Source organism: Leishmania braziliensis, chromosome 25, assembly GCF_000002845.2.
Source record: "Leishmania braziliensis MHOM/BR/75/M2904 complete genome, chromosome 25".
NCBI classification, from domain to species: domain Eukaryota; phylum Euglenozoa; class Kinetoplastea; order Trypanosomatida; family Trypanosomatidae; genus Leishmania; species Leishmania braziliensis.
This window is the reverse complement of record NC_009317.2, coordinates 396690-410959: the sequence shown is the minus strand read 5'-3', so window position 1 is coordinate 410959 and position 14270 is coordinate 396690. Positions and strand designations below refer to the sequence as shown.

The 14270-nt window shown below is 60.0% G+C and overlaps 4 protein-coding genes across 4 annotated transcripts; all 4 read left to right on the top strand.

Annotated features, from left to right (window-relative positions):
- Nucleotides 1-653: 653 nt before the first annotated feature.
- On the top strand, nt 654-3110 carry LBRM_25_1040 (putative protein transport protein Sec24C; the record flags this gene model as incomplete). Its single annotated transcript, XM_001565558.1, has 1 exon — nt 654-3110. The coding sequence occupies one exon, from the start codon at nt 654-656 to the stop codon at nt 3108-3110; it is 2457 nt and encodes an 818-aa protein (XP_001565608.1).
- Nucleotides 3111-4253: 1143 nt separating this feature from the next.
- On the top strand, nt 4254-6359 carry LBRM_25_1030 (conserved hypothetical protein; the record flags this gene model as incomplete). The annotated part of the gene is made up of 1 exon (XM_003723133.1): nt 4254-6359. One exon carries the CDS (start codon nt 4254-4256, stop codon nt 6357-6359), a length of 2106 nt encoding a protein of 701 aa, XP_003723181.1.
- An 865-nt stretch (nt 6360-7224) lies between these two features.
- On the top strand, nt 7225-11217 carry LBRM_25_1020 (hypothetical protein, unlikely; the record flags this gene model as incomplete). The annotated part of the gene is made up of 1 exon (XM_001565557.2): nt 7225-11217. The coding sequence occupies one exon, from the start codon at nt 7225-7227 to the stop codon at nt 11215-11217; it is 3993 nt and encodes a 1330-aa protein (XP_001565607.2).
- A 2638-nt stretch (nt 11218-13855) lies between these two features.
- On the top strand, nt 13856-14269 carry LBRM_25_1010 (putative serine/threonine protein kinase (fragment); the record flags this gene model as incomplete). Its single annotated transcript, XM_001565556.2, has 1 exon — nt 13856-14269. A coding segment is annotated over one exon (414 nt), but the record flags the coding sequence as incomplete, so codon positions are not given.
- Nucleotide 14270: the final 1 nt, after the last annotated feature.

Here is a 14270-nt window from a genome sequence, read left to right as displayed (position 1 = left end):
GCTTTGAAGGGCTGCGCGTTGACGCCTGCTCACAGATTCTCTAGACGATGTACAATTTGCCAGTCCAGCCGTCTAACCCGTACGAGGGTGGATATGGCAGCTACGGGGCTTACGGGTCCGCTGCGGCCTCCGGAGGCGCGCCGGCTGCGGGGTCGTATTACAACCCCAATCAAGGTTACACTGCGCAGGCGAGCTACTACGGCGGTGCCGCTCAACAGGGTGCAGCGCCGCCACAGCAGGCCTCTTCCGCTTCACCATCGTCGTACAACTATGGCAGTTACGGATACGTGAGTGCCGCTGCACCGAGCGCCACTGCGGCACCAACTTCTGGGTATCCTTACGGTGGCAGCGGCGGCCGCGCCACGACGAGCGCGCAGGCCTCACCTGTAAGTGCGCCACCCATCCATGCATCGGCGTCACCACCTTCCACCTCTGCGCCGTCTGCAACTGGATGCAGCCCTTACGGCTATCAAGCGGTTGCTGCAACCCCTGCGCCGTCCCAGCCGCCGGCACCGTCAGCACCATCCTCAGTCTATCCATCATCAGGCAACGTTTCGTCTACAGCTGTGACTGCCAGTGACCCGTACCCAGTCCCTTCCTCGGCAAGGCCCGAGCCATTGACGCGGCAGCCGATTCAGCAATGCGGAGACGCTATGCTGGGCAGTGGTAGCCGCGACGTCAGTCGCCCGCTGCGCCCCTTGGCTCGACAGCCGCCGGCGCGCGTTGTGAACGTGCGCGCCGTACCAAACCCGGAGCGTAGCATCCAGCGCAACAGCGGTGCCCCGGTCGAGTACCTAACGTGCACGAACGAGCCGCCCTACGCCACAGTCAACTTCGTCGGCCTCGACAACGGCAACGCTAACTCGAAGTTCTTTCGCCCATCCATGCTGTGTGCGCCTGGTGAAGAGCGACTCGTGAAGGACAGTCACGTCCCTTTCGGCGCCATCCTCGCACCGCTGTGTCAACCGCTCCACAACAAGGAGGTGGTCCCACTGGTAAAGCAGCCAAAGCCACCTGTGCGCTGCCACCGCTGCCGTGGCTACATGAGCTGCCACGCCCAAGTCCTCGAGATGGGCCGTAAGTGGGAGTGTCCACTGTGCGAGGTGACCAACGACGTCGCCGACGACTTACCCATTACTGATGGAATGGGGGGTCGGGTGAGCGTGGCGGATCACCCGGAATTGAGCTTTGGCAGTGTGGAGTTTGACGTCGACGACTTCCCTGAGTACGCGCTGCGCACGGAGACCGGTGTTGTGCTGCCCAACCGGCCGCTGCATCACCTGTTCCTCATCGACATCTCACGCGACGCGGGGCAGCGCTTTCTTGCCGACTACGCGGAGGCTATTCGGGCTGCCCTGCAGCGCATGGCAGAGCTGACGCCCGAGTGTAGGGTGTCCTTTATCACATTCGCTTCGCAGCTGCACTTCTACAACTTTCGCCACCCTGATATACCGCAGCTATGCGTGCCGGACGTCGAGAACCCGTTTGCGCCGCTGCCGTTCACGAGTTTGTGCTGGCTGGAGGTAGGGGCGGAGCTGGAGCGCCTGGAGAACTTCCTGACTCGGTTACCGCGTTTGGCCGTCGACGCGGACGAGTCGGATTGCGTGCTCGGCGCTGCGGTGAAGGCGGCGACGCTGGTATTGGCAGGGCAGCACGGTGGGCGTGTGATCATGTGCGCGGGCCGCCACCCGCAGCGCGGCATTGGACACATTGTGCTTCGCGAGCAGCACAAACTCTACGGCACCGATCGCGAGAAGGAGCTTCTGCGGCCCATCGAAGGTTTCTGGACAACCACGGCAGCCGCGGCGGCGAGGCAGCAGATCTCTTTTGACTTGTTCATGTTTGCCACGGGGTATTGTGAGCTGGTGACGCTGTCCAACGTGTGCCACGTGACGAACGGTCGCGTTCTCCTCTTCAACAACTACGACCCACTTGTTGACAACACCAAGGTGAGCGCCTCCATGCAGCAGCTGCTGACCGAGGAGGCCGGGTACGCTGGCATCCTGCGTGTTCGATGCAGCACCGGCCTCCATGTGCAGCGCTATCGGGGCCACTACCTCTCCCAGACGGTGCAGGACATGGACCTGGCCAGCATCACGGGCAGCTCCACGTTCTTTGTGGAGTTCGCGCATGAGGACAATCTGCCGAAGGACAACTACGCCCATTACCAGTCAGCACTGCTGTACACCACACGCTCTGGCCACCGTCGCGTGCGGGTGCAGTCGTGCCGGCTGCGCGTCGCCTCCTCCTTGACCGTTCTCTTCCGCAACATGGACCTGGAGGCGGTTCTGTTTGGCTTTATCCAAGATACCATGGCGGAGGCGGTGAACAAAGGCCCACGGCAGGCGCGCCAGGGGATGACGGACCGCCTCATCAAGGCCTTCTTGTGTTACCGCCAGTACTGCGCCTCGGAGAAGGCGGGTGGGGATTATGAAGACGTCAAGACCACCATCCGTGATAAGAAGAACACTCTCCTGATGCCGCCGCGGCTGAAGTTGCTCCCGGTCTACCTGCTGTGCCTGATGAAGTCTGACGCGCTAACAGAGGGCACCATCGTGCACATCGACCACCGCGTGGCCAGCATATTTGACCTTGTCTCGATGCCTGCCCACAAGCTGCTCAACTACCTATACCCTTCTCTCTTCTGCCTGGACGACTTGGAGAGCGACCCGGCGATCGGTACGCTGGATGTGGCGACGGGAGACTGCATTCTACCGCACCATCGCCAGCTCCTCTTCGACAGCGTTGCGCGGGATGGCACGTACTTGCTATGCGACGAGCAGGCACGGCTCGTGTACATGTGGATTGGGGAAAATGTGCCGCCGAAGGTTGCGAGTACGTTATTCGGCACCTCTGATGTAGGCTCCGTGTGTGTGGTCGGTGGGCCAGGCGAGGAGTGCTTCAGTGAGCGCCTGCGCAACGTCCTCTACGCGCTCATGCTGCGCGAGGATGGCATGCGGCGTCTCATCGTGATTCACCACGGTGAGCGCTCTGAGGACTCCTTCTTCAAGGAGCTCAAGGAGGAGATGTGTACCAACAAGATGGGCTACGACGAGTACTTGACGCATCTGCACCGCACAATCCAGACGCGGGTGTCGTCAGGCTGGTGAGCTGAGGCGGAGAAGAGTGGAGCGGCGCCACCGCTCCTTTGATGACTAAGATGGTAATGGTGAACGTTTTCTGCGGGAGGGGAGGGGCTGCCAGTATGCGGAGGACAAATTACAGAAGGTGGGGGTGGGTGGGGGGGGGTGGTGGTGGCCGTTGCATAAGTTATGCCGCTAGCTCGCTGGTGATGCCACGTCATGCATGTGTGTGTGTGTACTTGGCTATGCCCTTCTCTTCCCTTCATGAGTTTTTCCTCCTCTTAGACCTCCTTTGATGTCGTGTCTGCCTGTGTGCGCCTTTTGTGTGTATCTTTCACTCTTCCTCGCCTTCCCTTCTCTCGTTTCCTCTCCTTCAATCAGCGCTGCTTGCGGAGAGAGGCGTATCTGCATGCGTATAACGTGTGGCGTGTGTGCTGTTGCGATGTTTTCTTTTCTGTTTCATGTTAAGCTACATTCATAGGCTTTGGTGCGCGTGGATTCGTGTGTCTGTCTGTCTGTCTGTCTCTCTGTGTGTGGGAGAGGTCCGTGGCGAGTGGTGTGGTGTGCGTGGGCGTGTTCTCGTTGTGGTTGATACACCGCTGCTGAGCGCGTTAGTGATCAAACGTGTGGTTCACGAAGAAGAGGTGGAGTACGAGGGCTGAGGGAGGGGCCCACGACGATGATGGATGTCAATAGCTTACTTTCCTTTCATCTCTCTCACTTGCTCTTGTGTCTCCTCTGATGCCTCATGCCTTCTACCCCATTCATGGATGTAGAGGAGGGCATGAAGACGCGCACACAATCACCCAGTGTGACGACACCGTGCTCCTACTGGTACGGTGGGAGTCCCTCGTTGTCTACTCCATCACTTCATCCCTCCCAAACATGCCTGCGCATGAGCAAACGTTCACCTCTGTCGTCACCTTTCGTACACGAGCTACGTTGCCTGCGGTGATACTGAGTTCTTTGCCCTCCTTCTCCTCCGTTGCCCAGGCACACCTTCCCTCTACTCACCTCGATCCTCCCCCCCCAATCAGCCTTTGAGTACTGGCACCGGCAGCCCATAGATGAAGCAAACAGCTCCGCGGTGGATTTAAAGGCATACGCACATACATACAAGCACACCCTTAGTATCCACATCCTCTACAGGCGCTGAGTTGTCAGCGACTAATGGACACGCGTTTCCACTGCGTGTACTTGCTCACCAGCCTCGACCCTCAGTGCGAGGGTGACTTTTATATTGGCTACACCGTGAACCCCTTGCGGCGGCTGCGACAGCACAATGGCGAGCTCGTGAACGGCGCCCGACGCACGAGTCGTCGTGGCCGTCCGTGGACGATTGTGTGCTGTGTCTCGGGCTTCACCGACGATCGAGCCGCGCTGAAGTTTGAGTGGTGCTGGCAGCACCCAACCGTATCCGCGCGGCTGAGGAACACGATTGACGTTCTCACAGGCCTGCGGCGTCTTCCCTATGCAGTGGCCACTCTGCACCTCCTCGTGCGCGCTTCCCTCTTCTGTCAGCTGGATCTGACGCTGCACATCTTTGAGCCTGCACTCTTACAGGAGGCGACGGCCAGGGCGGAGGTGTTCCTGGCGACCCGCCGTGGTGCCTTGGCCGTAGGCAGAGGGCTACGAGTTGAGTCACCTCGAGCGAGCCCACAGCAGCATTCGCAAAGAAGCGCGTCCGTGCCAGGGCAGGCAGACGATAATGCGACACCGCCGCCGCCCGCACTCGACTCTCAAGGAGGACTGCAGGATGCACCGCTGTCGTCGACCCTCGCAACCACCACGGCCACTTCTCGCATTCTCCCCCCGCTTACCCCGTCGCTTTTGTTTCATGTCGAGGCTACAACGCGGCAGGCCTTCGAGGATGCCCACCTAAGTCACGATCGGTGCCTGTTGCTGCCTGGCGTAGGGACGAGTGTAGACCTGAGGGGGGCAGAGAAGGGGGGCAGCCCCATGAGCGCGACTGCCGGCAGCTTCTGTCCGTATGATGTATCGTTGCTGTGCGAGGCGGTTCGAGCGGAGTGGTCGCACGCCTCCTTTGCCTCTGACTCGGACGACGAGGGCACGCGGCGGCTCGCGCCCTATTGCCGCACCGCAGCCTCGCGCACGCCATCGCCACAGCGCGTTTGCACAGAGTCCATGCCAGATCTTCTCGGCTACCGCAGCGAAGGGCGCGCGGGCGACAGCGACCTGGAAGTATACTCAGGTAGTAGTCTCGGCTGCGGTGCGGCGTCACGCTCCTTCTCCTCGCCTCCCCCACCACTAGAGTCTTCGCAGCTGTCGACTTCGTGTTTACCATTGCCCCCAGACGTCAACGCATCCGCTTCATTCGTAGTGGACGCACTTCATGACAGCGTCCCGGCTGCCTATCTGTCTACCACAGCGGCGGCACCCACTCCACAACCCCGCATCCCACTGCGTTTCGCGGGCCATGGCGAGGTAGACTTTGCACGCGCCCACGCAGAGGAGCAAAATTGTCTTCATCACGGACTGCTGCCGTGCAGTCTCTGCGCGTTGCCACTGCAACCTTCGGTTGTGGCGTACTGCAGCCGTGCGCCTTTCTGCGCCCTGCGCTGCCATCTGAGCTGCTTGGCGATGTGGATGCTGTATTCTGAGGCAGAGGCCGCGACCACCGTAGACGGTGCTGATACCAGCCCTGCGCCACTTTCGCAAGCACCGCCGGCGCCCCTATCCCCGCTTCGTCGACTGATTCCCTCCCAGCCATGCCCATGCCCCCTCTGCGGTGTCCTCCTGCACTGGGGCCCGCTCGTGAAGGCGTTGAAGAAGCGCGTGGTTGTGGAGCGGCGCCTATACGCGGCACAGCGGCGCATTCGCATGGAACAACGGTGGCAGGCACGCCTGAACCACATCAACACGGCAAAGAGAGGCACCGGTGCGGCGACACGGCGCCGACCGCGGACGCGGGTGAGCGCTGCCGCGCTGCTGAAAGGCGGCGAAGAGGCAGTCCGTGCTGCTTCGACTACAGCAGTGCCCACTATCCATGCAGGGCTGGCACTACAAAATAAACGGCGGGTGCGGTCGCCGAGTTCTTTGGGTGAACCTCCACTGGCACCACTCGCTGCTGCCGCCTCTTGTCCCTCTCCCTCCATCTCTTTTGCGGCGTCGTCTCCCACGGCGAGCGCGTCGGCGATGCTTTGCCACCATGGTGCCTTGACGAGCGCTACTGGCACTAATACTACCGTTGCTGCTATGGTGTCTGACGCGTCTCTCTTGTCTCTGACAGACTTCTGTGAGGATGACTGGCTGTAGACGTGAGTGAGCTTGATGCCACCGAGGGAGAAGAGGAACCAAAGCGCAAGAGAGAAAAGAAAATAGAGCCGCAGAGGTGTGTGCTCAATGCAGGTTGGCTACTCTGTGCCTTTGGCCAGTGTTACTGTGGAGATGTGCACGGTGGGCAGAGGAACGAGGGTGCGCCGCTGTTCTCAGCTACCTGGCCTCAGCTACCCATGCAGGTATCGATTCTCTGTTTGCCGTCTCTCTACGTATTCTCCCCACCCCTTCTTAGCCAGACCCTCGCGTCCCTGCCTCCCATGTGGTAAGCGCAGCTGTTCGATGACCGAGGCGAGGGAGAGGGGGCGAAGGAGAGAAGGGAGGGGACTTGGCTGACAGTTTCTCCGCCTCTTTCCTCCTGCGCACATTCATACGAAGAGACACTCGTGATGCTCCCCTTTCTCTGCATATGTGCTCCGTGCGTGAATGAGTCGTTGCTCTCTCCCCCACTCCTTTGCCGGTGGTGGGCGCTCCCTCCTTCGTCTCTCCGAGGCCCACTCTCTCTCTCTCTCTGAACCCCTGCCTCTTCTCTGCCCACGTACGAACCAACTTTGCTGTATTGTGCAGAGCCTCTCTCGTTGGCCACAGAGCAGTTCTTGCACTAACGCTGAAGCTTCTCTTGTAGGGAAGCGCCTGCCCACTCGCCCCCCTCCCCCACAGACACAGCCAAATATTTGCAGAAGCGCTCATCTGCTAATCGGAGAAGTCGCTGTCCTCTTCCCCTCTCTCTCTCTGTTCTTCGTTGATTGCCATCCTCGCTGAGTCGTGCGTTCATGTGTGTGCGTGTGTGTGAGGGATACCCCAGGACGAGGTAGTGCTCACCCCGGTCTACGGGGTGGAGGTGATGACGACCAGACCCATCGTGATGGAGGCGGACTCGGTCACACAGCGGTACCACTTTCGACCTCCGGTTGAGTTTGGCGCGACAAGCTATAACTATACCGCTCAGCGGCGTCGCGGTCGTTTCGTGATCAAGATGGCGGCCGCCATGTACCTCGCCACGCTGCCAGCGTACGACACGCCTGGCAAGTGTGCCAAGGCTATGTCGTACCTCTGGAGCCACCATCGCCTTGCACTCGAGTACCTGCGCCGCACACAACAACACCAAACACAAGCAGTGAGAGGGGCGGGGGCGCGGTCTTACACCAGTGAAGAGCTGCGAGTGGCCGAGGCCAAGTGGAAGGCGCACTTTGGCGAGCAGGTGCTGCTACCCGATGGCTTCCAGAGGTCGTGGGACGAGATTGTTCCATTTTTTGTGCAAAGCATACAGGAGTTGGAGCGAGACTTGGCTCTCCCCAATGCCCAGGGGGACGGCACAGAGAACGGAGGTCTGGCTGTCAATACAACCGCCAGTGAGGAGGTCGAGGCCGCGGGTCAGTTCTTGGATCTGACCAAGATTCATGCTCGAGCACTTTTCGTTCTTTACGAGAAGACGGTAAGTCATCTTCGCACGGTTTCGGTCGCGAAGAGCTCCATGGGGACCCTTAGCACACCGGAGCACCAGCACCTGGCTTCGCGTGGGTGGCTGCCAATTCACCAGATCCTGTCTGAAATCAGTCCAGACCTGGAGGGAGAGCCCGCTCTCAAGGTCCTGTTGGAGTGGATGAGGGCCCTAGATGAGAGTCAGAGAGGGACGATTTACGTGGCTCTTCTAACACCTTTGAACGTTCTGGGGAAGCTGCAGCTGCTGCACGACGGTGACTGGGGCGAAGGCGGTGTGGCGACAGTGACAGCGGAGATGGCGGAGGCGGCACCCGTTACTCACCTCCGCGCAGCATGGGGTCACAAGGACGCCGACGTGGCAGCCGCGGTCATTCAAGAACACATCCCTGTTCTGCTTAACTCCCTCGTGCACCTCAGTGAGGTGGACATTGGCGACAGCAGAGCTGTGCCGCAGCCAACAGATTGTCATAAGGACCCCGCGAGGGACAAGTGCACCAGCGGCCCATCATACTCGTCGTGGTTGGAGTACGTCGCTGACGTCAAGGTTATTCGGAAGGAGGCGGCGGGCGCGAGCGGTCGCGTGTACCCCCAGTACCGCCCCATGCAAGTGCTCATCCCAGAACCCGTCGTCGATGCGTTGTGCGCACCGCTGCAGCTGGTTCGACTGCAATACAACACCTCAACCGCCACGGCGCTCACCGAGCTGATCCAACGCACGAGGGCGCACAATACCATGCTTCGTGGTGCTGATGGCACAGTGGGTAGCAGCAGCGCTAGCGGACTAGCCAAGGTCACTTTCGCCGAGCTCCTAGCGCTGCTACAGCCGCCCAGCGGCTTCTGCGTTGCGGTCTTTCTCGCCGCCATGACCGGCCATGCTGCGCGGCTAGCCTTCTTGCCCGTCTCCACGGAGTACTTCGCAGCGCAGGACCAAGCTGTCAGCGGCTGGTACATGCCGGTGCACATGCTGCGTGTTAGCCCGCGCAGTGCGAACGGCGAGGGGCGTGGCAGCGATAGTCTGACTGGTGCGGCCATGTTGCCACCGTCTCTCATGCGTGGGGCCACAGCGGTCGCTGCGCCTGAAACGACCATGAACCTTTTCGTGTGTCCCTGCGCGCTGACGAGCGGCGTCCTATGGCTTGGTGATGAGGCAGCGCCTGCAACACCGACCCGGTCATCCTTTCGACCGCTTCAGCCTCCAGTGGGCTGCGTGGTGGACTTTGACCTGCTGTACGGCATTCATACCGATAGTAAGTCCGGCTCCAAAGCCGTGACGGTGCGGCGCCCGCAGACGGAGCGCATAGTCAACCTGCGCATCGCGTCCCTCTGGGATATTTGGTGCTGGTACGGCTTCCAGACAGCGTCAGGTGGGCACCTCACTGCTACTGATGCGGATGCGACGACGCCACCGCAGCGCCTGATGGTCACGGAGAGGATAGGGGTGGTGCTGGGGCCCAAACATCACCAGCCGCCGCCATATCTGGTGAGCAGGGCTCAGGGTACTGAACCACCGCCTTCACCGACTGCCGAGGTAGTTCCACGCGAGGAAGGAGAGGAGGCATTTTGCCAGTCTGATAACAACCAGAGCGATAGAGCGCCGGCGACGGATGACGCCGCTTTGCTGCCGGTGCGTGTGCTCTTGGCTGAAAATTCAGAGACACGGATTCCTGTCGCTGCCGCCGAGAGCCTCGCTTCTGAGTGCTCTCCGCTGATGCACCGACTGCCGTGGGAGTTCTTTCCGGTGGCAGAGGCGGAGAGCACGATTCTTCGCTTGGACGCCGTGTACAGAGCGGAGCTGCGCTGCTCGTGCGAGCGGTGGCGTTCTCAGTACCTAGAACTTCTTCGACCGTTGCAGCGAGGCGGGAATGAGGAAGAAGCTGTTCATGGCATCCAGGGCAGCGAGCGCAGCACGGTTGATGCCAGGGTGGAGCAGCAAGCATCCTGGCGCGCTTGTACTGCTGTGAGTGCGCGCGAGAGGGCACTCTGGAGTGGACTGTCTGCGTGGATGAAGCGGCTGGACCATGAGTGCGCGCTACCGTCCTTCTCTCTGCTACTGCCACCAGATGTAGTTCTCGGGGTATCCAACACAAACAAGGATGCCAGGCGCTTGTGCTCAGTGGGGCGCAAGAAGGCTCTGGCCGCGCTGCGGCGCCTCGTGAGTACGGTCGATGCCCCGTCTCTCTTTTACTTCAATACCGAGGTGCCCTTCATTCCTCCTCTCAATCCCGAGGAGCATCGCATGTGGGTGGTGGAGAACGAGGCAGCGTGGCAACCCGACACAGTTGTGGACGCATCGCTGTCCACCAGTGCTGCCAGTAGAGGCGGTGGCTGTTGGACCATCGCTGCCCACCCGGAGGTGCTCCTCGCTGCGGTACGCGATGAGGACGGCGAAGAGATTGTGCACATGTATGTGCGCCAGGCATGCGTGTTGCTGCGTTCGCGCACCCACAGAGCGCTGGCGGCCGTGGTGGAGGCGGACTTGAGCACAACACGGCGGAGCGGCGTGCGGGATAGGCACAAGGAGGCGCTTCGGCTGTGTCGCTTTTCTCGCCCTCCCACCGGACCAGGTGGCGGCAACGCCTCCCACTTCGGCGAGTCGCTGGAGGAGTTGGCGGTGCACGCCGCCCTGCGCCACGGCCACAGCGGGTGCCGCATCACACCTCTGGCATGTGACGAGATCGTTCTGGGTGCTGCGTGGCCTGCCGAGTACATTGTCGAGTACGCGCTCCTTCCTCCATTACAGGAAGCCCTGGAGGTGTACTGTGCAAAGAAGAGGGCTGAGGTGGAGGTCACGACGGCGCGCCAACTCCGCGCGGACCCAGACGTGGGGAGCGCAGGCGCCAGCGGTGTTTACAATGCCATGCTGATCGCTGCAGCTCCTGGCGCGGCGGCGCTGCAGGTCATGATGGAGGACCTCCATCGAGAGCTGCTCCTCGTCCTAACCGACGAAGCGGCTATGGAGGTGTGTGAGTTCTACGGAGACGCGCTTGTGGACTACTGCGCCGCCGTCACCACTCTCTCCTACCGCTTTGCGTCGTCCAACTTTTCGATCTGGCGAGGTGGCAACATCACGGACTCCAGCACCAACGAGGCACTCGTTGAGAGCGTGCTGCCAGCGGTGCTGAGGCGCTACTGGATGTCACGGCGGCGTATCTGCAACAGCAAGCGCCTGGCGGACTGCGTAGAGAGCTTGTTTGGCGCTCTGGTCAAGTCTCTCTGGGTATACCCGCTGCAGCGCATGGTTGCGCACCGCGCTGGCGAGGGGGCGTCTCAGTTGCACTCCTCCATTGCCTGTGGGACTGCGCGCGTAGGTGCCGATGCAGTGGTGCCACCTGATGCAGACATGCTTGTGTACGTGGCGTCTGCCCTTCTCGAACTGCTGAGCGGTGGCCACTAGAGGGAAAAAAGGGCCAAGAGAGGGTCTCACGAGTGGGAAGGTGGTCAACCGAGGGGAGCGTGGTCACTGCGGTGATGATGGCTGTCCGGCCGGTCGTGGCGTAAGGGCCCACGCGCTTGTGGTGATGGTGGTGGTGGGGTGATTGTGCTTGTTGTGCAAGGACGAGGGTATTTCGTGCCTTTCCTTTGTTTTCCCCTCTTTCCCCTCAGTGTCTACCATTCTCCCGCCACCGCCTCGCTCACCGCTTCTTTAGATTATCCGCTGACTCTGCCACCGTGTGCGTGTGTGGTTTCCCCCCTTTTTTTTTGTTTATCGTCGCTCAGCATCGCTGTTTCCCCTTCGCTGCCGCTGATGCTGCTGCTGGGCAAGCATATCACGAGTTATCGCTGCTTTTACTTTCCGGCATATGCTATTATTTCTCTCTGTTTGTTTTCTGCGAATTGCTGGCTATCTGCAGGCGGGTTCCTGTGCGCATGCGTGCTTGTGTGCATGTAGGTTTCTTCTGAGCTGTATCTGCGTTCTCCTTGTCGTTCGCCCCTTCCCACTCCAGGTCGACTCATCGGTTCCCCCCCCCCCCCCCCTGCTCTTCCTGCCCTCGAGGTCATTCACTCATCAGGCGGAACTCTATTAAGGGGGAAGTAGAGATACAGCTACGTTCCTCTGGTACGAGCCAAGTGAGTAGAATCAAACAGAGAAGAATGGGCGCATCACTGTGCGCTTTGAAGACTCTGTGCGCTTCTGGTTCCTCCCTCTCGGGTGCCCTCTACTCTTCTCTCTCTCTCTCTTTGTGTGTGTGTGGGTGTGTGTGGATGCTATGCGGCTACACGCACCCATCCATCGTACGCAACGTAGTGCAGGCGCCTGCCGCTTTCCATGCAGAAACGCGGAATTTACCGTTGGCGCGTGTGGCCTCCCTCACTAAACTTGTCTGTCATTGTTTCCTCCTCCCCTCCCCCCCCTCCCCCCTCCCCCCTCTCTTCTTCCCCCCCCCCTCCCTGTTTCCACTGCACCCAGTGGTGAAGGCGTGCCTTGAACAGGTATTGCTGACGACTGACTCTCGCTCTCCTTCTTACCCCCGCCCCCCCCCCTCGTTCCCAGGCCGGCAAGTCAGCACCCCAGACCCCGCGGAAACGCATCTTTGGTGCACCTTTGTTTGCTTGCTTAGCTCGCCTTTGCGCGCCTGTTCTCCGGGCATTAACGGCGCAACGAGACCGGGGGCACCGTCGAGCTCGCGCTCCCCTGCCCAGTGCGGGCGAGGTCGTTACTGCACCTGTCAGTGCTACGACCAGTCTCCACTTCCTCCGAGAAGGGGTCCCAGCGACATGACGGCCCCTTCTCTCTCCTTGTTTCCACTGCCCGTGTCTTCAGTGCAGGTCGCACCCATCTGGCCTCCCTCATGCTCCCACCCGATGAGGCAGTGAGCCGGAGAGGCAGGTGGCTCCGCCACTCTCGTCACTACGCAGACACAATGCACAGCCCCTACGCATGTCTACGCTCTTGTATAGAAGACGCACTCTACTCCTGCCGGCGTGGCCTCGGTGCAAGCAGCACGATTGCCCAGACGCCGCCCGTAAGTCGGGTCGATTGAGACGAGTATGCTGGCTCGCGCATGGCCTTGGTGTAGCTCCCTCGCTCTTGCTCGTCCGCCTCCTTTCCTCTCTCCCCTCTTTCCACTCACGCTGGTGAAGGAGAGGGCCTATTCACACACGAGACTGCTCAGCGATACGCGGGAATCATTTGACTGGAGTGACGCACACATATACGCACACACACACACACAACACACGTATCGCCTTACGTGCTGATCAGCAACGCCGCTTTTTTCCTCTTTTTTACGAGGCAGCGAAAGCGTACCGAGGCATTGGCGAGGATGCAATGCCGGGCTCACAACGCCGTAATTCGAGAAGTGATTGAGGTCATGCAGCTTACACACTTCTTCATCTCTTCCCAGCCTTTGCTGTCGACAGCCGCCTCTCTCACTACCCAACCTTCCCGCATCCCTACCCCTCTCCCCACAGTCACGTTTGTTCTCCCAGAGGGCATACGTTACACAAGTGCTATCTGTCTCTCTCCCTCCTACTTCCTTCTCCCCCTCCTCCCCCTCGGCTTGTCCTTCCTCCTTTCTCTTCCTCCGAACCATCGCTGAGTGCCAAAGTTTGTCTTGGATCGGTTTTCTTCTTGGTCTCACCACCCAGGGATTACGCATTCGTACTCAGACGTGCAGAAGCCTTCCTCCCAGAGGTAGATTGGTCGCACACGCACACGCACAGATTCATATGCGTTATACACATACCTCTATTTAGCGCTCTCCTCAGTTCTAAGACTGTCTTTCACTTACGCTCTCACTTTCACAGTCTACCTGTGATTTTGGTGTGTGCGAGTGTGCTCTCAGCACCCCTCCTCTCCTCCCCTCCTCTCACCCTGTTGCTCTTGTACACCCCGCCATTACGCTCCCCTTTCGTGCTTCTCCTTTCTTCTTACCAATCTTTAGACGCTCTATTCCCTCCCCTCCCCCATTTTCATTCGGAGCGACAGGCATCGAGCCCACTTCGAGTGACGGAACTGGCCCCTTCACTGTGATACCAGAACTAACACTACAGCTGCAAAATTGAGAGTTATCAGCGACTTCATTGACACAATGACGACGGCCGGCAGCGGGCCCCCGGTGGGGTCCAGCAGCACGCTGGACTTGGATGAGATGATTAATTACGTCATCCAGTGCAAGCCGCTCAGTGAACAGCAGGTGGCACGTCTGTGCGAGAAGGTGAAGGAGGTACTAGAGAAGGAGAACAACGTGCACGCGGTGCGGGCGCCAGTCACCGTATGCGGCGACGTGCATGGCCAATTTCACGACCTGCTCGAACTTTTCAAGATTGGTGGGCTTCCACCGGACACGAACTATCTATTCATGGGCGACTACGTGGATCGCGGCTACTACAGTGTCGAGACGGTGACGCTGCTTCTCCTCTACAAGCTACGATACCCCAGCGACTACTTTTTTCTCCGGGCAAACAAGAAATCCGTCAAAATTACCAGGGGTTTGGCTTTTACAA